Source organism: Lactuca serriola, chromosome 5, assembly GCF_051521515.1.
Source record: "Lactuca serriola cultivar US96UC23 chromosome 5, Lser_US96UC23_V15, whole genome shotgun sequence".
NCBI classification, from domain to species: Eukaryota; Viridiplantae; Streptophyta; class Magnoliopsida; order Asterales; family Asteraceae; genus Lactuca; species Lactuca serriola.
In genome coordinates this window covers 208,305,003-208,328,838 of record NC_136412.1, presented here as the reverse complement: position 1 = coordinate 208,328,838, position 23,836 = coordinate 208,305,003, and the positions used below count along the sequence as shown (strand labels likewise).

General features: G+C 34.3%; 1 protein-coding gene and 1 pseudogene across 1 annotated transcript; one reads left to right on the top strand and one right to left on the bottom strand.

The window, feature by feature from the left end:
• Window positions 1–14,288: 14,288 nt before the first annotated feature.
• Window positions 14,289–18,172, top strand: LOC145050112 (nucleotide pyrophosphatase/phosphodiesterase 1-like; annotated as a pseudogene).
• A 2,751-nt stretch (window positions 18,173–20,923) lies between these two features.
• IAA33 (indole-3-acetic acid inducible 33) lies at window positions 20,924–22,457 on the bottom strand. The gene is made up of 2 exons (XM_078999405.1): window positions 21,956–22,457; window positions 20,924–21,194 (listed from the first exon to the last, which is right to left on the bottom strand). The coding sequence occupies exons 1-2, from the start codon at window positions 22,390–22,392 to the stop codon at window positions 21,125–21,127; spliced, it is 507 nt and encodes a 168-aa protein (XP_078855531.1). The 5' UTR covers window positions 22,393–22,457; the 3' UTR covers window positions 20,924–21,124.
• Between the last annotated feature and the right edge of the window lie 1,379 nt (window positions 22,458–23,836).

Here is a 23,836-nt window from a genome sequence, read left to right as displayed (position 1 = left end):
CGCTTTATAATAATAAAATAAATACGTAAAGTGGCTTTATGGAAAAGTACATGATATATATTATTTAAATATTTAAAAGATTATACGGTGGAGTTTTGTAGTGCAGTTTTTGGTATGTGAATGGTATTGTGTGGTATCGAATGCAAAACCACACCACATAACATGTACTCGGTTTTTACAATATAAAATTACTACACTATCAGTTATTTGTTCGATTTCAGTTTTCCGATTTTGGTTTTGCGGTATTTTTTTGGGTTGTAGTTTGGTTTTTACTCACCTCTAATATGTATGTATCAGTATAGGTATGTGTATTTATATGCGTATGTATATGTTTATGTGTATTAATATATATAAATGTGTGTATATGTATGTGTATGTATGTCAGTATGTGTATAGATGTATGTATGTAGGGATATAACATTTTTTAAATTTTCGTCGAAAATCCGTAGTTAAATTGCTATAGATTACCGACGCTGGAACCAATGAATTCCAAAACTTTTCAATTACATGCTACCACCCAAATATTTCATGGTTTTTTCCCTCCCACATTCACTCGAAGTTAGCCCTTTGCTACTGATTACCTACATATCCATCATATTCACCTAAAAAAGATGGTTTTCTCTTTCTCTTCTAACCCTAACTATCGCATTATGTTTCCAACACCTTCTCCTCACGCCTCCACTCCATCGATCTCTTTTCTTCCATCAATCATGCCTAACATAGATCTCTGGGTACTCATCTCTTTGCTTTCTATTGATTATTCATATTGTTGCCCCATCCGATTGAGTTAGTGGTGTTGTCGGAACTGAAAAGATTAAGCCACTTATCCTTGATCCTCCACCTGCGAAGGTTAAGCCTTCAAGCCTTACTCTTCGACCTGTTACCTCCGGTAAAATTAGGTCTCCTATCCAACCCCCACCTAATGATCTCGTTGTTTTTCGAATGACTTCTATTACTCATGGTGTTGCTGTCAGGAATTCTACACAGATGCTTTACAGATTTCTCTCATCTCTGGGTATCTTTATTAGTTCATCTTATTTGCTATATTTTCAATGATTTCTAAAGACAACAAAATTATGGCAAGGTCGAGCTACTCTGGAAATTGGAAAGAAATCACAAAAATTGAGGTCGATTTCAAATCTTTTAATATCGACTTGCGTGCACTATTTAGTAGAAGAATCGGAAATGGAAGAAAGTGTCTTTTTTGGCTCGATAAGTGGAGATGCAACCAACCGTTCAAGGAGTTATTTCCTAACATTTTTGCACTAGAAAATGCAAAATTTTGTGTTGTTAGTGACAAGTACCTATTGGCGGACAACAAAGTGACTTGGAGATGGGATTGGATCCGAGAACCAAGGACGCCGGTAGAAATGCAACAACTTTCTGCGATGCTTTGTTTATTGGCGGATACTAGTTTAAGTGAAGCTGATAACTCGTGGGAGTGGAAAAGAGAAAAATCGAACAATTTCAGTGTGGAGTCCCTACGAAATCTAGCATCTAGTGTGTTCTCAAATCCGTAAGCTATGCATTTTCCATGGTTGAATTGGGTCCCGCTTAAAACCAACACTTATTGTTGGAAGCTTTGGCAAGATAAAATACACACAAAAGCAAACATTATCAAAAAGGGTATCACATCAATACAATCCACATGTTGTTTCTGTCATATAATGGAAGATTCTTTTTTGCACTTATTCTTGGAATGCAACTTTGCAATTGAGGTTAAGAATAGAATTTGCAGCTGGTGTGGGTTCACTTTTTTAAACCCAAGTGATATCAGATCTTACTGACAAAACCTAAAAGGCGACAAAACTCAACCATACGATTCTAATGGCGACTTTATGGAATATTTGGAGATCAAGGAATGAAGCAATTTTTAAAGATGTGAAACCATGTCCAATAAAAGTTATCGACCAAACTATGGCGATGGCTTTTACATGGATAAAACATAGGGGAAAGAAATATTCTCTTTGCTGGGAAATATTCTGTATCGAGCATACCGACTCCTTTTGATGTTTTTTTTTTCTTTTCTTCATTTTTCTTGTTTTGTCCGATTGTACTATTTTGTTTTGGCTAGCTCCTTGTTAGTTTTGCCATAATATATGTCGCCTTTTTGCCGTTCAAAAAAAAAACATGAACGCATAGTAATATTCGTTCAAGTGTTGGATCTTGACAACATATAAGATAATTTGAGTGTCAAGGATTTATAAAACATTAATACTTATGTTAGCAAGACATTGGAGATGATACTATCAAACTCGGGAGTCTTGTATCGATATCGTCAAAGGGTAACTCCTCCTCATAACTTGGCAGACAACCATGGTAAGTATTTAATTTGGCTAAGGACTTTATTTTAGGTGATTTTTAAAGGAAATATTGTACTTATTTTTATTTAACTATTCTTTGAAATTTTTTGGGGATTTCTTGTGTAATGAAGTGAGTATTGAAGTTACGGTTATTTTTGAAAAGCTCTAGGAAAGTATCATGTCGAGTGTCTTTCAATATATTAAACTTAATGATAATGGGATACTAGAGTTTATTGTTCGAAGTTCAATGATCATTAAATTAAAATGCTTAATAAGAAAAATGATTTTTTTTAATATCAATATGATTAAGGAAGTAATGGAATCAAACGTGGGAATTCTTATCAAAAAACAAATTCGATAATAACTGTTCACCGGTGGAGGCATCGTCAACGGTGGACATTGCAACGGACGAGAACACCGATGGGGATGGAAACATCACGCCTTGGGAACTTCAAAGGTTGCAATTAAATTCGGATGCTGGGGGTAATTGCCAAGGTGGAAGCAATAATTACGAAACGACACACGAAATGGCGGTTAATGGTTATCTTTTTTTTTTTTTTGAACCGGCAAATACAAATATTCCTAAACTAACACCTAATTCCACCTATGTCCACCACGAGACTTGAACCCTCAACCTCAAGGAGGGAAGACACCACCTGATACCGCTTTGGTGGGCCTAGAGGATATGTGGGCTTAGAGGATATGTCAAATGGGCTAATGCAGAGCTTAAATAGGTCTGGGTGTTTTGGGCCTTTCTCACACAGTTTGGGTGAGGAAGCTAATAGAACGAGTCAGATAAATAATAACTTTGAAGGCTCCCATGATAAATGAAGGAGAATATTGACGCCGATCCCTGAGGTTTCAATGGAAATCTCGATGACACCCCTGCTGCAACCCCCAATTGACATGAATCAAACTCTACTTCCTTCTCAAATTCCTCTCCTGGAATCTGATGATGATTCTCATTCAACGTCATCTTCTGAAATAAGGAATACAGTAGAAATCGGTAAAATGTTGGGTTTTGATATGGAGACCGACAACCCGGTCCTCAAGGAAGTATTCGGTGAAGAAGGAGAAAAACATTTACCCCAATGAATATTATGTCACTGAATGTCAAAGGGCTTGGAAAGAAATATAAAATCGACTGGGTATGCAGGATTAAAAGAGAAAACAGACTAGGTATGATCGGAATTCAAGAAACTAAATTGGGGGAATCGTCCCCACCGTTCAACGCAGCTAATTGTTGGGGAGATTCAGACTGCAAATTCGAGCAAGTATTCACTACAGGAAGATCAGGTGGGATAATATCGATATAGGATACCGGAATGTTCTCACTAGTTGAAGTGATTAAATTAAGACACTTTATTGTAACATTGGGGAACTTTTTAGGAATTAACGGTCTAATCGGCATCGTTAATGTCTATGGTCCTCAAACTGAAGGTGAAAAAGTGAAATTATGGGAGGAATTGTTGAAAATCAAACTATCGAGATCAGCTACCTGGATCTTTATGGGGGACTTCAACGTGGTTAGATGCAAAGAAGAAAGAATAAACTCTGAATTTTGTTGAATTTTGTAGTAGGAGTGCAAATGCTTTTAACAAGTTCATCTGCGACTGTGAACTCACAGATATAAAGATGGGAGGTCAAAGATTCACTTACTTCAGAACTCTGGGAGCGAAACTAAGTAAGTTAGACCGTTTCCTAGTGTGTTCAAAGTTTCTATCTGCTTATCCCCAAGCCTCCTATTTTGCTATGAATAGATATCTATCAGACCACTCCCCTATTGTGCTTAGAGCTTGGTGTGAGGATTTTGGTCCTCCTCCATTCAACTTTCTTAACTCATGGCTGTCAAATGATGAGTTGGATGGGGTCATTAAAGAAGCATGTTTGGTATTCAGGGGTTACGACACCCTTGATACGATTCTCCTGAATAAATTAAAGTATTTAAAGTTGGCCATTAGAAATTGGAGAGTCAACGCAGCACGGAAGGAGAATAATGAAATTGAAACATGGAAGAACAGGAAGGCTGAACTCAAATTAATTGCGGAATCAAGGATTCTCACTGAAGCAGAATTGGAAGAAAGATCTAATATTGGTGTCAAGATAGATGAACATGCGAGATTGGTTACTATGAATCTGAAACAAAGAGCAAAACTAAAATGGGAAGCGGAAGGCGACGAAAACAAACGGTTTTTTCACAATTATGTCAATAACAGGAACCGGAAAAACCATATACACGGGATAATGGCTAATGGAACATGGGTTACTAATCTGATGGATATAAAAAAGGAGGCTGTAAGGTTTTTCGGGAATAAATTCAAAGAAGGGTGGAAAAATAGATCAAAATTTTGTAACCCGGGTTTTCGTAAGCTATCAGAATTTGATACAAATTTCTTGGAAGGGGAGTTCACAATAAATGAAATAAAGAAGGCGGTATGGGCATGTGGAAGTGAAAAATCACCGGGGCCGGATGGATTCACGTTCAAATTTGTAAAAAAATATTGGGAATTGTTGAATGACGGTATTGTACAGATGGTAAAGTATTTTGAATGGAATGGTAAAGTGTCAAGAGGATGTAATTCCTCATTCATATCGCTCGCTGCAAAATCTAAAGACCCAATTAATTTTGGTGACTTTAGACCAATAAGCTTGACTGGTTCCCTATATAAAATTATTGCAAAATTGCTTGCCATAAGATTGAAAAGAGTTATTGGTAACATCATTGATGAGGTCCAATCCGCATACATGGAGGGTAGAAACATTTTAGAAGGACCCTTGATAGTCAATGAACTATGCTCATGGGCAAAGGCGAACGGCAAGAAAATGCTTTTATTTAAAGCGGATTTCAATAAAGCATTTGACTCGATAAGTGGGACATATTTGGATTCAATCATGGAACAAATGGGATTCGAGTTGAAATGGAGATAATGGATGAATGGTTGTCTTGAATCCGGTAGAGCTTCGGTGATCATTAATGGTAGCCCAACAAAGAAGTGCTCTATGTCGAAAGGTGTCAGACAGGGAGATCCTCTCTCCCCATTTCTTTTCATTATTACGATGGAAGAATTAAATCAGGCGATGAAAACGGTTGTGGAAAAAGGAATTTTTGATGGCATCAAATTTCAACAATCTAAACTTTGTTTGTCTCATTTATTCTACGCAGATGATGCACTGATTATTGGCGAATGGTCGAGGCGTAATATTGCAAACTTGGCCCAAATTTTAAGGTGTTTCTATGTATCGTCGGTGTTAAAGGTGAACTTCAGGAAGTCAAAGGTATATGGGGTGGGGGCCTCCCACACTGAAGTAATAAATTGGGCAGCCCCTCTCAGATGTGAACCTTCATCCATCCCATTCACCTATCTCGGAATCCCGGTTGGAGAGAATATGAATCGTAGGAAAGCATGGGAACCAATTATCGACAAATTCCAAGCAAAGATGGCGACCTGGAAAGTGAGATCATTGAGCTTTGGGGGCAGATTAGCCCTTGCGAAGGCTGTACTAGGCAATCTGCCTACTTTCTTTATGTCCATTTTTATAGTACCAACAGGAGTAATTGACACTTTGGAAAGAATTAGAAGAAAATTTATATGGAGTAAGGAGTATGACAAAAAATGCATCTGTTGGGTGGCATGGGAAAAGCTAATCTCTCCATGGAGTGTTGGGGGTATCGGTCTTGGCTCAATTAAATCTCTTAACATCTCGCTATTAGCTAAGTGGATATGGCGACTGAAGACTGACAGCTCAGCCTTGTGGGCGAATGTAATCCGGTGTATCCATAAACTAGATGGTAAACACTGGTCCGTCCTTGCTAACGGACCCAATAATGGTGTTTGGAAAAATATAGATAAAACCAGGCCGCTTTTGAAAAAAAATAAAAGTTGAACCTAAAGAAATAATATCGCAGAACCCGATCGATGGTCGATGGGAATCGAAGTTTACATCAGAAGGTCGCTTTAGGGTATGTTTGTTACGGGGGCGAATTGAATTATCAAATCACATGGTAAATGATGGACCTTCTAATTGGGGGAAAGTGACACCGTTCAAGATTCTTTCATTTATTTGGAGAGTTAAGCAAGGAAGAATTCCCTCAGCGGTGGCACTCTGCCAACGTGGGATTACCATTCCATCTACAATGTGCGGTGCTTGCAATCAAGGAGAGGAGACGAGCGATCACATCTTGATTTTGTGTCCGATGGCGAAGATGGTCATGGATCTCATACTTAACTGGTGCGAAATCAATGGTGAAAGGTTTAGTTCGGTAAAAGATATGCTACTTTTTGTGTCAAGAAAGTTTGGGTGCAATAAGGAAAAAAGCTTGCTGAATATGATACTATGTGGAACATTATGGTGTATATGGGGTTGTAGGAATAAACGGGTTTTCGAGAACATCCCCAAGAGACCGACGATTATAATTGAAAGGATAAAAGCTCTAACGTTTACTTGGTGCAAATATAGAACTTCATGCATAAAGGTGGACATGAGAATGTGGAATCTTTGTCCTTTCCATTGTTTGTAAATTCTCTGTTTGTCTTTTTGTGATACTCTCCATTTGTACTATCTGCCCCACATCAACTTGATGTTGGGTTTGCTTTAATATATATTTATTTGCCGCTTTCAAAAAAAAATATGATTAACTAATAAATGATTTTTTTATATGTTTGATTAAACTTTGCTACAGTTGCATTTTAAAAACAAAATGGTAAACTTGTACAAAAAAAAAGAATATTGATGTGAGTGGTGTTCGTTTGGATAGATCAATATGATCTGATCCAATCAAGTGAATCAAATTTGTTTTCGATTTTCAGAACATGAATCCGAATCTAATCCAACCAGATTAAAATTTGATTTGATCGATTTTTATAATTTGAATTTCAAATACCATAATATTTTAAAACCACATGTGATTAGAATATTACCCAACTTTATAGAAGAAAAAAACATTGTTATTAAGTTGTGGTTTAAAATTTATAAATAACTACGAAAAATATATTATAGTTTAATAGTTTATAGATAAAAAAAACTTTTGAGAAAAAAATGCATATTAAAGTATTTTATTGGGCGAAGCTTTTTGAATCTATTTAAAATATATAGATTAATAAATAATGATATATATTGAAAATAAATAAATAATAAATTGTTATTCGTTTTTTTGTCTATTCGGTTCTTATATTATAAACCAAAACCAAACTGAAATCCAAAAATAATAATTCAGTTTTGTTGAAAACCAATATAAAAATCTAAATATCCGAACCAAATAGTTCAATTGGACAATTCGGTTTTATCAAAATAGTGAACAACTGTAATGATGGGATAACTTCGTATATGCCCTTAATAAACAATCAAATATCATATTTCCCTGGCCTAAATTGTAAATATCATATTTATCTTTTATAAACTTTCGTAATATCAGTAATATCAAATTTGTGTGAATCCTATTTTTTAACATTTTAAAATATTCTATAATCAATTTTTTAAAATTTAAAATCATTATAATTAAAGGAAAGTCTAAATTAACCATAATACCCTTGCTACTAAATTGTGGGAATTCTTTGAGACGCGTCCACATACTAGAAACCCACATAATATTTAGAGTTGGGGAACGTTCATAGTCCTCCATTGTTGCTCAACAATTTAGACACAACCCTTATAGGTAAAGATATTGACCTGGAATCTAAGGGGAGAGGGCGAACCCCCAATTCATTAGGTAAAATTTCATTAGTGATCGTTGTGATATTCGAACAGGTACTATGAACTTTACTGATTTTGAAGGAATTATTTGCCTATCTTCAACGGTTTTAGTGCCCACTATGTATTCTTTGTTGATTTTGGACAATTTTCTTTTCACTTTGTCTGAACAGCAGCGAATGAAAATCAATTTTTTTTCAATGGTTGCCACTATTATTTCATATTTAACTTTAGGTAATATACTATCGTACCCGTGTTGGAGAAAAAGATTTTAGGAATCAAATTATCAATGTCTCCTGCTCAAGGGTGATGCCTTTAATCTGATGTGAGACTCTCACTACAAGAAATACAACCATTACTGGCGACACTAATAGCGGCGACATGTACCTTTAGCAGCGACATGTCAATTTGCCGCAGCTAAAGGGCCATGTCGCCGCTACTAGTGTTGTCGGTAATGCTTACTGACACGAATCCACGTTTTCATGTTCTGTTAAACGAAAGTCGTTCGATCGTGTTTCTAATCCAATGGATGGGGTACTCATGGAACGCACAAAACCGATACCTGCGACACAAGTTGCCGCTAAAGACCTAACCTTGCCGCCGCTAAATGTTAAATAAATGACGCGACAATAATTCCCTCCGAAGCTGTCAAAGCTATTGATAAACGTCGTCACTAAAGCCCTTTGCGTCGCCGGTAAAGGTGTCGCCGGTATTGGTCGATGTAGTTTACCAAAAAAAATCGACGCCCTTTTCCTTTTCTGCTTTTCTTTCACTCCATCTTTCGCGCTTTTTTCTTTCCCTCTTCTTTGGCGATTCTCAAGGATTCAGGTGACCATCACCGTCAAAACCAAGGATTCCGACGACGGTAGTATTTCCAGCTTAGTCCCCTTTCCCTTTCTACTGACATCAATTTTTAGCTTATATTAGTGATTAATTGCAAAAATTGTCAAGTTTAGTTTTTGATTTAGTTTACCGACGATCACCACCACCGACTACCGCCACAATTGCACCATTTTTTTATTTCCGCCACCACAGGTTCTATTTACTATGAAATTTGAGTTTAATTGCAAAATATGTGTAGTTGTATAAATTATGTGAAATTTGGCATATGTGTGTATATTTGATATATGTATGTGAATCTATGTAAGTTTGGTGTATATATGTGTGTTTGGTGTATATGTGTTATATGCATGTGAAAGTTTGTGTATTTGGTATACGTAGGATGTTATTATCTATATATGTGAAAGTATGTGTATTTTGTATAAGTAGGATGTTATTATATGTGTGTGTGAATATATGTGTGTTTGGTGTATATGTGATATATGCATGTGAAAGTTTGTGTATTTGGTATAAGTAGGATATTATTATCTATATATGTGAAAGTATGTGTATTTGATATAAGTATGATGTTATTATGTACGTGTATTTGGTGTATATGTGGTATATGTATGGGAAAGTATTTGTATTTGATGCTCTTATGTATTATGTGAAAGCATGTGGTTTTGGTATAAGTAGGATGCTATTGTGTATGTATATGAATGTATGTGTATTTGGTGTATATGTATGTTTAAAATATAATGCTATAATTGGAAAAAAAACAACAACATAATATAATTGTTTAAAATTCAATGCTATAATTGAAGAAAAAATGTTATAAAATTAGGTATAAGATGAGAAGCAAATAGTTATTTTCTAGGATGTAAGAAGTGGGTCTCTTTTTCCTAAAAAAAATTCATGTAAATCATGTAACATTCTATAAATGTTTACACCTGTTTTGCACGGATCAAGATCAAGTTTGGTAATTTTGTTTTTTTCTTAAAAACATTTTTTTCAATGTTTACCAATTTGATTTTGATTTTAGGTCATTTGTTTTTAATATAATAATAAATTATTCTATGAAGCAATTAATAAGTTATGTTAACAAAAAGTTTATTTAACGAGTATATATAAAATAAACCAATTATTTATAACTTTATAAAATATATTTTTGTGATAACTCAAACTAAAAAAATGTATAAATATATATAATTTGACTATATTATTAAAATAATATAATGGGTGATTAAGTAGGAGTAAATAGAGAAATTGTGGAATTTTAATTCCAAAACCCATCACTTTGATTAGTGTCATAAATTTGGACTTTTGAGTTAACTAGAAAGGTTACAAACTTGGGCATTATAAAAGGCATGGGAAATAAAGTGTAATGCCCACAAAAAAGTGCAAGGAAGGTTGGGGAAACAAAAGAGAATTCGGGGTTTGAAGTTCATGAAGGTTTTTAGAGCTATTTTAGAAATCAAGGTATGTCTATTCGATTTGAGTTTGATTAAGTTGTTTGAGTAGGTTTATAGGATTTGAGTATGTATTTTGGTTCAATCCTATGTCTCTTTTCGGCCAAGGAATAATCCAATTTGGTGAAAAAAAATGTTATGTTTTGATAAAAGAAATTGTGAATTTAAACTTGCTTTTAATAAGTTATTCAAGATTTAGTATATGAATATGTTAGTATGAAATGAAGATGATTAACGGTGGTTTTATAAATTTTATTTGATAACAGTTTTTAAGTTTTACCGTGATAAAATGGTCAAAAACGATTTTATTATTCGGGTAAAGAAGAAAAGAATCTGGATCTTTTGTTGAAACGGTTTTCTTGATGTTTCAAATGATAAAAATGATATTTACATAAATGGTCCCACTATTGTTGATAAGTTGGCAATTTTAGTTTTCACAAATAGGTAACAAATGTGTTACTTGTGTATCATAACAAAAGATATAAAAATAGCCCCTTCAGTTTTTATAACTTGACATTTTTTTTGTACACCATCACATAAATGGTTGTTATTTTAAATTTGCTACTTTATATTGATGTTAATATTACTTATTGTTATTATTCAAACAAAGTCTTTGTTTTAAGGTTTAGTTATTTTGACATTTGAATATTAAATCTTTTACGGGTAAAACCTCATTAAATGGGAATGACAACATGAAAAGAAAATGAAGAAAAAGTTAATAATATTTTTATTAAAGTTGTTACGCAAATTCTAATTAATATGATCAAGTAATTATTGGTTGGCCGAAGTAGACATATGTGTGATGGAACCAAAACAAACACATAAGATGTTTATAGGATTAAGCCTTAGAAAATAAATGTTGGTTAAACGTAGGGTGCATGTCTGCGGGTAGCATGACGACATCCGGTTAAGACTAACGCCATCAAGGTGAGTTTTTCGTGTTCTGTGGTTGCTCAAACATAAATGTTTGTCATGCGTTTATTATGTGGTTTTTATTTATTTATTGACAGTATGTTTTATGATAAGTTGTGTACAAATGTTATTTTAAGTTGTTTATCTTTTGTGCGTTTTTTTTTGGTGACATGTTTAGTGGGAATGGATGGGTGTTTAATCGCCGTGTGCATGACGGATATGTGTGATCGGCGGGGATGGGAATTGAGAATCATACTCATTTCCTTGGATATTTGAAATACTTTAGTACAATGGATGATTAGTTGTCTTAAGCAGAAGGGAAATGAACATTTGGTTCTTTCTCTGGATAATTAATCGTTCCCCTAAATTATGACATTGCATGATATGTGTGTCGTATGATTTATTGAAACTATATGATAAAACCTTTTGTTTTTTTTTTAAATTGATGGACATATATGTGCAACACGAACTCACTAGGCCCTAGGCTTACCCTTTTAGAAATTTTAAATGTGCGCAACCCAGGAAACTATTTAAAAAGTGACAGTAAGAATGCTAGGGAGAATGATTGATCAACAAGATGACATAGGAGTTCCTCAAAGACGTACCACCCGAAGCACTTCGGTTGAAGACTATATTTTATTTTATTTTGCTTCCGCTGTAGTTTAGTCTGTAAGTAAGTTCTTAATTGATCTTAGGAGATGTTGGAACGATTATTTGTTATATAATCTATATATGAAAATTGGGGTGTTACAATTTTGATTATTAAATTGTTTGATTTTTATTGTTTAACAGTTTAGTGTTCATCATTGGAAATGATATATTATATTTATTGATAGTTATATTTGCTAATGATTTATTATTGCCGGGAATAGCTATTTTTCCTTAACGTGTATGAGAAATCTAGACAAAGACAAAGTCTAAATTTATCCGAGCATGTTTTTTTTTTTTTTCATTTTTTGTTAAATTCTATTATACTTATGTAAGAAAAAATTGTTTGAAAATCTTAAAAACATAAAAAGAAAGGACAATGTATTCATTGGGCTTAATTGATTAAATGAATTTTAACTAACTTCAACGATTTTTAAAATGATTTTTAATAATGAAATGATTAACAACCATTTAAGGTGTGTATTTATATTGAATCCGAAGAGGTAAATGTGATTTCGAATATACCAAATTGTATAAGTAATGACTCTACTTTTATGATATATATATATATATATATATATATATATATATATATATATATATATATATATATATATAGAGAGAGAGAGAGAGAGAGAGAGTCCAGATCAAATAAGAAGGAAATTTTTGGTAGGAAGGTAAGAAATTTTTTATATACATATTTTCTTAGGAAAAAAATGAAATGAATCATTAGATAATTCAAACGTAAGATGATTCACAAGAAAAAATCCGGAAAAAACACTTTTATGATTAATTTTTAGGTAAATCAAGAAAAAAAAAATTCACTTTTATGACAATTTTAGTAAATATCAACAAAATCACCGTAAAAATGAATCATCGAAATGTTTTTCGGGATTTTTTTTTTTGTGAAGCATGTTATTATTGATTCATCTAATGATTCATTTATTTTGTTCGCCAAAAAAATAAGCCGAAAAAAATTTCTTACATTTCTACCAAAAAAAATTTCTTACCGGATATATATATATATATATATATTAGAGGTTGCAAAATTGACACGACACGAAACCCGACACGAAATAAACGGGTTTGGTAAGATATTTCAACCCGTTTAGATAAACGGATTGACACGACACGACACGAAAATTAAATGGGTAAGGTTATGGTAGAGAATTTCAACTCGAATATGACTCGAAAATGACCCGTTTATTTATATGCAAGTTTTTTGAATTATTTAAATAAACTAGAAAGATACAAAACCAAAAACATAAGTAAAAGAAAACCTTCTAATTGAATTGTTTTGTAATGTTGAAATGACTTAGCCGTCTAGATCAAGATTTTATTTCAGTTTTTTCATTCTCTCTCAAACTACCCAATCTCTTTCACCACTCTCACATCTTCATGACCTTGTCATCCGCCTTCCCAACTCCCACTCTTTTAATTTTGTCATCTAAACTTGTCATGACTTCATCTACTCTACCTCAAAACAATTAGTTTTTCATTTCCACCTATCAAATTCCTACTCTTTCAACATGCTCAATCTTTTAACGTCACATGACACGACATATTTCAAGGTATAGCCCTAACCCAAAACCAACAAGAACTCGACACGAAAATAAACGGGTTTACACTACACGACATGTTAATTAAATGGGTCGGGTTAGGGTCAAACACTTTCAACCCGTTTAGTATTTCGACACGACACGAACCCGACAAGACACAATTGTCACCTCTAATATATATATATATATATATATATATATATATATATATATATATATATATATATATATATATATATATATTTCAATCAAGACGGTAAAAACGAGGGTAAAAATGAAACAAAATGTAATTGTAATAAATTACTAAAAGAATAAAAAAATAATCATGTTATCATTAATTATTATACAACGCAAGGAAATAAAATATATGTCTTCGAAAACATAAAGTAAAGCACTACAATAGAAAAAAAAACAACATAATATAATTGTTTAAAATACAATGCTATAATTGGAAAAAAAAACAAAAAAATGTTATAAATAATAAAAATATAAAAAAGATACAATAGTAAGATGTTATAAAAGTACAATGTTACAAATAAAGTAGGATGCAAATATTTGTAAAAATACAATGCTAATTCCATAGACTAAACTCTAAACCCGAAATTATGTTTCAACATCATCATGTCTATTACTAAAGGCTGGAGTAGTAATCCACATCGAAAAAATCCCGAGTTCCAAGTAGTACTCAAAGTTTTTATCGAGAAGTCCAAGTCACACCTTGATAGTAATGGTAAAATCAGATGTGCGTGTCAAAAATGAGATAATCGTTACTTCAAGTACCTGACAACAGTGGAACGTCATATATTTATAAATGGTTTCAGTAAGTCGTACACAACTTGGATCTATCACGGTGAATCTTTAATTCCTCCGGTCGTCTTTCCAATAACGAAATGGCCGATTTAATTGACGATGTGATGTGGGAGTCGAGAGAAAATGATACAAACCTCAATGAAGGAACCTCGAATACAAAGGGTAGCGGTGTGGATGATGACTTTGCACAGTTGTTAGAAGAAGTGGAAACTAAATTGTGTCATGGTTGCACCTTTTCTTCCCTTGATTTTCTAGCAAAATTAATGCATATCAAGGTGAAAAAAATAGACGGATAGTTCATTTGATCAACTCCTTGAGTTGTTGCAATCAACATTTCCCAAAGGCAACAAGGTTCCCCTTTCACATTATCTAGCCAAAAAGAAACTAAAGTTCGTTGGTCTGGGGTATGAGTCGATAAATATCTGCAAAAACGATTGTTTTCACTTTTAGAAAGAACACGAGTCATTGCAGGTTTGTCCCGTTTGTAAAGAGAGCTAATGCATCGATAAAAACACCAAGGGTAAGAAAGTAGCTCATAAAGTGTTACGATACTTTCCTGTGACCCCTAGACTACCACATTTATATTGTTCGAGGTACACTGCCAAAAATATGATTTGGCATAGTACCCAAAGATCAAAAAGATGGTGTGATGCGTCATCCTGTTGATGGGGTACATTGGCAAGATTTTGATAAAAAAAAACCCCGACTTCTCGAGTGAACCCCGTAACGTACACCTAAGTCTTTCAGTTGATGGTTTTAATCCATTTGGAAACATGTGTAATCCACATAGCACATGGACGATTATAATCACCACATACAATCTGCCACCCTCGCTTTGTATGAAAGAGTCATCATTTATGTTGACTTTGTTGATTCTCGACCCGAAAGCACCTGGTAAGGATATGGATGTTTTCCTTAGGCCGTTGGTGGAAGAGCTTAAATGTTTATGGAACTCAGGCATACATATTAAAGATGCAGCAAAAAACACATTCTTCATGATGAAAGCTATGTTGTAGTGGATAATAAACGACTGGCCAACTCATAGTACTCTATTAGGTTGGAGTGGGCAAGGGTATAGAGCATGTGCTACTTGCAATGAAGACACTACTTCGTACCGTGCAACAAATAAAGTCATATATATTGGTCATCTTCGTTTCCGTTAAGAAAGAGGTTGGACTTTAACGAGATGAAAGAGACAAGACCCGCTCCGAGACACTTTGGTAATGACGACATACAATAGCAACTAGGTCGTCTACTAACTCGTAAACCGAGTAAACATCCTAAGCATGGATGTGGGGAGCCAAAACGGCAAGATGACAAGTTGAACCGGTCGAAACAAATCATTTTATTCGAACTCAAGTATTAGTCTTCTCTACAGCTGAAACACAACATATATTTCATGCATGTCGAGAAAAATGTGGACGAGTGTTTGTTAGGTACTCTTCTAATGAATGATAAAAGTAAAGACACATCAAATGCACGAGAAGAATTGAGAATTCTAAAGATTCAGAGAAATTAATGGTTGTAAAAAAAAGGGTGACAAGTTTCATAGACCCCATGCAAGATACCCTTTCACGAAATCTAGTTGACAACTCTTTTTTCAATTTATAAAAGATGTTAAACTGCCAGATGGGTTTGGTTCTAACACCAGTAACAAAGTGAACGATACCAATACTAACATTATTGGGTTGAAAGCACATGACCATCACATTCTTATGCAACATTTGATATCTATTGGAGTTAGAGAGTTGTTAGACAAAGACACTTATACACCTGTTGTAGACCTTTGTACGTTTTTCAAACAACTTTACTCTAGAACATTGAAGGTGGAGGATATAAGGAAATCAAAAGTAGACATTATTGCAATCTTGTGCAAGTTAGAATTGATTTATCCTCCAATGTTTTTTGACTTTATGGCTCATTTACTTTTTCATATACCTGATGAAGTGATTGTCAGAGGCCTGGTATGTATGAGATGGATGTATCCCTTCAAAAGGTATATGAAAAAAACTATGTTAGAAACAAGGCGAGGCCGAAAGGTCCTATAGCTGAGGGTTATGTTGCTGAAGAAGTTTTATCATTTTGTTCGATGTACCTTCGAGATGTACAGACTCAATTCAATCGCCCTGAAAGAAATGAAGATGTTGTCATTGAAAAAAACAAAGTTTTGGATGTTTAGGTATAAATGTCGATCGGCCAGCACAAGTCAAATCAAAACTCTTAATTTAACGGAAATGCGTAGCATGGAATGGTTTGTATTGAATAGCCATGAAGAAGTCAGACAAAACCCTCTACCACCATCGTCCCCCTCTTCTCCGTCCTCCTCTTCTCCTCCTCTGTTACATCCACCAATCACCACCACAGCACCACCGCTCTCCAAATCGCTCGACCACTCAGTAAACTCACCCACCCAGTCGTCATCCTTATTTCCTCAAATGGGTTCCGATTTGGGTACCAATTTAAACCTCAACACCCAACATCCATCGACTAATCAAAAACGGAACTGAAGCTGAAACCGGATTTATTCCAGTCTACCCAACGTTAACCTTCCCAAATCACTACTCAATCGCCGTCGGATTATACTCTGCTTATCACGGAATCATAAACAACCAATTCATTGATCCAATCGCAGGTGATACTTTCACATTTACCAGCCATGAACCCAAATGGTGGCTAGGCGAACCCATTTAGGAAACAATCGCGAATCAAGGGCTCAAAGCGGCTAAATATTTATGGCCTGGATCCGAGGTAAAAAAGGCTTCTTGGGATTATCCTATGAATTTCTGTGCACCTTATAATGAATAAGTTCCATTTGAAGAACGCGTTGATACTATCCTCCATTATTTTGATTTACCAAATGAAGAAATTCCTGTTTTCATGACATTGTATTTCGAGGACCTTGATCATCAAGGTCATCAATTTGGGCCTGATGATCCTCATGTTACTGAAGTTGTTAGTAACATCCATGGGTTGATTGTAGGGGTGTAAGTGAGCCGAGCTACTCGTGAGCTACTAGGGATCGACTCGTTAAAAGCTTTACTTGAGATCGAATTAAACGAGTCTGAGCCGAGATCGAGCCTAAACATGAGGCTCGTTTATTAAACGAGCTCGAGCCCAGCTTCAATTAATGGGCTCGCGAGCCTAAATGAGCTTAAACGAGCCTATATATATATATATACATACACAAACACACACACACACACATACACACACACACACATATATATATATATATATATATATATATATATATATATATATATATATATATAGGCTCGATTAGGCTCGCGAGCCCACTAAATTGTTCACGAGCCGAGCTCGAGCTTGGTCAGGCTCGGGCTCGGCTCGGCTCGTGTACACCCCTAGTTGATTGGTAGATTGATTAACGGATTGGAAAAACGTGGGGTTTTCGAAGATGTTACCATAATCATGGTAGGCGATCATGGAATGGTTGCTACTTGTGATAAAAAGTTAATCTTTTTAGATGATTTAGCTTCTTGGATCAAGATTCCGAAAGAATGGGTACAAGATTATGCTCTTGTGTTATCTATTCGTCCACCTTCTGATCAATCCCCTTCTGAAATTGTCGCCAAAATGAACCAAGGATTGAGTTCATTAAAAATGACGACAAATTGAAAGTTTATCTCAAGGAAGAGTAAGGAATGTAATAAATGTGGAGGTGAACATGGATATGATAATGCATTTTTTTCGATGAGATTGATTTTTATTGGTCATGGTCCTCGATTTGCTAGAGGTAGAAAGGTACCATCTTTTGAGAATGTTCAAATATATAATTTAATTAATTCCATTCTCAACATACATGGAGCTTCCAACAATGGGTCTTTATCTTTTGCAAAGAGTGTGCTTTTGCCTCATCATTGACTCAAGTTTGAGTGTTGAAATCTGTGCATGTTTTGAGGCGATGTTGTTTAATTGTTGTATAGTTAGGTTAATAATGGTGCTTATGCTTAAGATGCATTGGTTCATTGATTGAATGTAAGTTCTGAGTGTTTGAATCTTGTTTTGTCTAGCTACAAAAGATGTTACATGGTATTCTTTATAAACATTGTGTCATTTTATCATGTTGTTATAATTGGTATTCTAAAGAGTTGTATTTCATCATGCAAACAATGTAGTGAGGGCTGATTTTTGTCTGAGTGTAGAAGTGCTCAATTCTTGTAAATGAAGAAGTGTGGCAATATTGTGAGTACTATGCGTGCCTTGGGAGATACAGTAGAAGAATCTTATGTAGTGAATAAGCTACTAAGAGCCATGTCATCCAAGTTCCTACATATTGCTTCAACTCTTGAGCATTTTGGGGACTTGAATGTGATGACATTCAAGGAGGTAGTAGGGAGGTTGAAAGCCCAGGAAGAATGCATGAAGGGTCATGTTGAAAATGAAGAAAGAAAACTTCTACTCACTCATCAAGAGTGGATGGACAGAAATAAGAAGAAAAACGACGATGATTCCAAGAAATTACACAAAGAAAACTATGGACGATGTAGTGGTTCAAGAGGACGAGGCAGAGTAAAGTGCAATGTCACAATTACACAAAGAACACCCGTGGTGGTCGTGGTTCTCACCAATAGAAAAGTTGTGAACCATCCGAAAGTCGAGATAAGAGTAAAGTGCAATGTCACAATTATCAAGACTTCGGTCATTATGCTGCAGAATGTGGAAACCCAAGACGTGAAAGAAATCCGGACTTAAACTTGGCTCAAGAACACATCAACGAACTAACTTTGCTACTGTTGGTTCACGATGATACTTATAAAATTGTTAAAGTTCATCTAAGTGAAGAGAATGTAAGTCCACGGTTGAAGGCGGGTGTTGATAAAGCGAGCCAAACAAATTTATGATATCTAGATATGAGAGCTAGCAATCACATAACGGGAGTCAAGAACAAGTTTCGTGAGCTCAATCAAATGATAAATGGCTTGGTCGGTTTTGGAAATGGGTCTAAATTTAGAATTGAAGGGAGAGGCTCAATAATCTTCCAATGCAAAAATGGACAACAGAGAAAGCTCTAAGAAGTATACTATATACCAGACTTATGCTCAAATACAATAAGTATTGGTCAACTGGCAGAAGGTGGAGATGTTCTGGATTTAGGTCCGATGTCGGGGCAAGCCCGAGGAAGGATCTAGCTTATATGTTTATGTTAACTGTTTATGTTATATGCTCATTTATATGTTATATGTATACCAGACTTCGGTCCGATGCTGTGGGACCCAATTTCGGACTCGTCCGATGCTGGGCAAGGCCCAATGTATGCTATTATGTGTATATATGGTATGTGGTAGTTTTGGGAAATTCACTAAGCTTCGTGCTTACAATTTTTAGTTTTGGTTTCAGGTACTTCCGGTAGAAAAGGGAAGAGCTCAGGATGATTGCAGTGCACACACCATTCTTCCAGCCTGAGATGTTTAGACTCTGATATTTTGAGACATGATTTTGATATAGCATTTTGTACGATGATTAGAGATACATAACTTATGATTTTATTACGATGTTTGATGGATTATGGTTTTCTTAAATGATTTTAAAACAAAATTTTTGGACTATATTTTTGGGATGTTTTAGCAATGTACTTTGGCATCGATAAATAGATGTTGATTTGGTAATTGTGTTTTTATCCCAAGTGTAAGAAATAGCAATGTACTTTTGGTATATCTTGTATTTAAGTGCAAGAACTAGTAATGTACTTTGGTAGTTTTTGTTTATGTTTGATAATTTAACTTATAAGTTTATATATGTTATTATTTATTATGTAGTTGGAAAATCTTCGAGCAATGCCCAACGATCAGACATGTAGGGAGGAGCTTTATGCGTTTTTTCAATCGGGGGAAGATCAAATAGGAAACGATGGGAACGGAGATGATGGTTCGTCGGATAATTAATTTGTGTTTTGTATGTTACAATTGTCGTGACACTTTGCTACTTGTTAGAATTGTAAAACTTTGATTGTTTATTTTGGTATGAAATTAATTACAATAGTATATGGTATCTAATCAAATGTTATTGTGTAATTTTTTATGCATTTAATGTCGTTATGTATCGGTGTTTTTATATCCAAAATTATTGATTAAAAAAATTAAAAAATGAAAAATGTTATTACCGGCGACAAAGTATTTCCGGTGACAAGAAGTATTAGCCGCGACAATAGCATTAGCGACGACAATTGTCTTTATCGGCAACATTTTGATCAATAACGACGACTTTTTACCGGCGACATGTCGCCGCTATTACCTTTACCACCGGCTTTTTAACTCTTTAGCGGCGACTTTTGTCGCTGCTAATTACCTTTTTTCTTGTAGTGTGTGTCTTGAAGAATTCTCACAATTTTAAAAACTGGTATTATTGTCAATTTAGACTTTCTTATAATTAGAATGATTTTAAGTTTTAAAAAGTTGATAACAAAATATTTTAAAATGTAGAAAAAAAAATAGATTTGGGAAATTTAATATTTTGAAATTTTATAAAAACTAGATATGATATTTAAAGTTTAGACCATAAATATGATATTTTATATTTTATGTATTATAAGGTATATACGAAACTCCGCTGGTTTAAGGAATTATGAATATATACCTTTAGATGGAGTTAATATATAGAAAGTTCTAGGGCTCCACTTCACAGGTCTCCGTATCAAAATTCACATAACACTTGAAATATTTTTATGGCAGTAACCGCAAGAGGCAAGACCAAAATATAATCTCATAAAACCTTGCATCGAAAGCGATAATTACTCAAATAGGACAAAAAGTAAAATACCATAACGAGCTACACTCTTGTGAACGACGGGTCATATAAGGTTTGGACCTTAAAAATGAAATACCATAACTAGCTACATATGTTTCAAATACAAATGCCTAAACTTACGTTTCCTCTTCAACAATTACTCTTATTGGAATCATTTTCCTTTACTTAAATTCGCCTTCACTGGAATGATGCGAAGTCTCCTTGCCACCCTTATAAAATCCCTTCAACAAAAAATACACATACAATCCATTAAAATCCAATAAAATTTCTATTAATTCTGAAACTACAAAATTTTCTTTCGTCCTATTTTTCCATCAAAAAATAGTATATATATAATTCATGAGGGAAAATGACACAAATGCCCTACGAACTTTCTAAAGTTTACCTGTTGAGTCCCTAAAGTCTTTGTCGGACTTTATTGGGCCCTAAACTAGGATATGACATGTTATTTAAGTCATTGTCAAACTGTAATAACCGGTTTAATAACCTTTTAGACAAAAAAAAAACTCAGATTGTTCCCCTAAAAAGCCAAAAAAAAATAAGTTTGGGGATCAATTTGTACAAAAAAAAGCTCTTCTTTTCTTCAAAAGCCAAATTCACACTTAATTTTTTTGGCTTTATTATAGGGCACAAAGTGAGTTTTTTTAGTCTAAAAGGTCACTGAACCGGCTATTAGATGTTGACAAGGACTAAAAGAACATGTCATATCCTAGTTTAGGGACTCATAAAGCTCGACAAAAACTTTAGGGACTCAACGGGTAAACCCTAAAAAATTTATAGGACATTTGTGTCATTTTCCAGATTAATTAATGTCAAAACAATTCCATTTTGGCCAAATTAAAGAAATACGAAGCTAGTTTAGTAAAAATATATAGGTGTGATATTATAATAATAAAAAATAACATATTCTATTATTTTTAGAAGCTGTAGCATACCAAATTAAGTACATAAGTATTATTTTAAATTTAAATAAACAACTTACTTCCAGTTAAGATCACCCGCAAGAAGAAGATCCTTTTCCATGTCTTCATAAGCAATGATATGACCTGGTACTGCATTTGACAGATCAACTCCTACTTCTTGTTCTTCATGAACATGGCCACTGTGCTCGTCGTCCACCAGCATGTGGCGGAGAGCCTTAGCTAGGCTGTTGTAACCGTCGTGATTGTGAAGGCTGATCCGGTGGCAGATTGAACGGCCTTCCACCACCACTGTCACCGCTGGAATCACTCCGGCTATCAAATCGTCCTCCTCTTTTAGAAATTTATGAATGGGAGGAGGAGGAGGACAAGTTGAAGAGATGTTATTTTGTGAAACGAGCATGTTGATGTAGGGTTGGGACATGAGTCTTCTCTGGTGATCCTGCAACCACCTCTTCTTCATCATATTTAGGGATCCCTGTTGATCACTGCTATTCATGTTAATTTCTCTCTTTAAATCTCTATCTCCCTATATCTCTCCCCCTCTCTATATATAAAGACGTTGGTCGATGAGAAAGCTAAATACAGTGTGTGCGTGTGGGTGTGTGTCGGTGTGGATGAGTGTGTTTACATGCATGTGTAGCAGATGGAGATGAGTAGAAGATACGTACATGTTTGTATCACTTCTACCAATGTATATCATCCACTAATAAACACTTTCACCCTGTTTAACTTATTTAGATTCGTTTTAAATCTCTTATTATTTTTACCAATACGTAATTGTTACAAGAATTGTGGTATTATGTAACAACAGAGACTACCGTTTAATTGTTGTAATTATATTAGAATGATCAAGCAGCTGGATGTATATCCGTTGCAGAGTAGTTTTCTTAGAGTGGAATTGAATGTTTAAATTTGTATATATGATTCATTTAATATATTATTATATCATTAATTATCAAAAGTAAAGGAAAATATATAAAATAGAAAGACACATATGAAGTAGGTAAAGATATAGAATAGGGATGTTCGCTTGTTAATGCAAAAAAATGGTGTCTTCCGCTTGTTTCGTTTGTTAATTTTATATACCAAAAATTCATTGGGATGGTGAGTTTGATGCGTCAAGCTCAAGTAGGCTCAAATCCCTCGATCACTGATTAATGCATATCCATCCGGCATCCCTAGTAAACTTTTAATTGAAAAAAAATATATGTACTTTCTTCTTTAATTTTGGAGTTAATTTCAAAAACGATTTAAAATTTTTAAGTTTTTTCTGTTCAAACTAAAACTTTATTTAATAATTAATTAAGCGAACTATTTGTGTAATTTTTTCTATTTTGCCCAAGTTTTCGCGGTCCCAAAGAATTAAATATCCTTAAAGGCTTAGTACAAACCAGAAAAAAAGTCATTATCGTTATTATAAGCTCTTATTTATTATATATATATATAAAATAAAAAAAAATTAGATCTTATACAACTGACTGCTTTGCCCTCCTCCAACGCCTTCACGAGTTTCCGGTTTTCAGGCCACCTTCAAATAGCAAATAACTTTATCTTTCATATATATATATATATATATATATATATATATATATATATATATATATATATATATATATATATATATATATATATATATATATATATATCAAACTTTTATGTTTCTCCGGTTTAAATAAAAAAAGTTCATTGTACCCAACAATCATTATGATAGAGCCAAATTTGAGATTGGCGATATCCTATGAAAATAGATAAGGAGTTGGAACTATTTTCTGTTTACTTCCTTTCTAATCTCAAGGTTGGGATCGTGATGTGCATTCGATGTGCACGGTGGACATGTTCTGATTGAAGGACAATTTTTCTTCAGTTGTTTACGTTAGAAGGGTGGGATATCCACGTATGTAGTTTGCGTTGGAGGTGTTGGTGATGCCAGTAGTAGTGGT

Coding starts and splice junctions, on each gene's coding strand:
- IAA33 (XM_078999405.1), bottom strand. CDS start 22,392: ATGAATAGCAGTGATCAACAGGGATCCCTAAATATGATGAAGAAGAGG. Junction 21,195..21,955: donor GCGGGTGATCTTAACTGGAA/GTAAGTTGTTTA, acceptor TTTTTGTTGAAG/GGATTTTATAAGGGTGGCAA.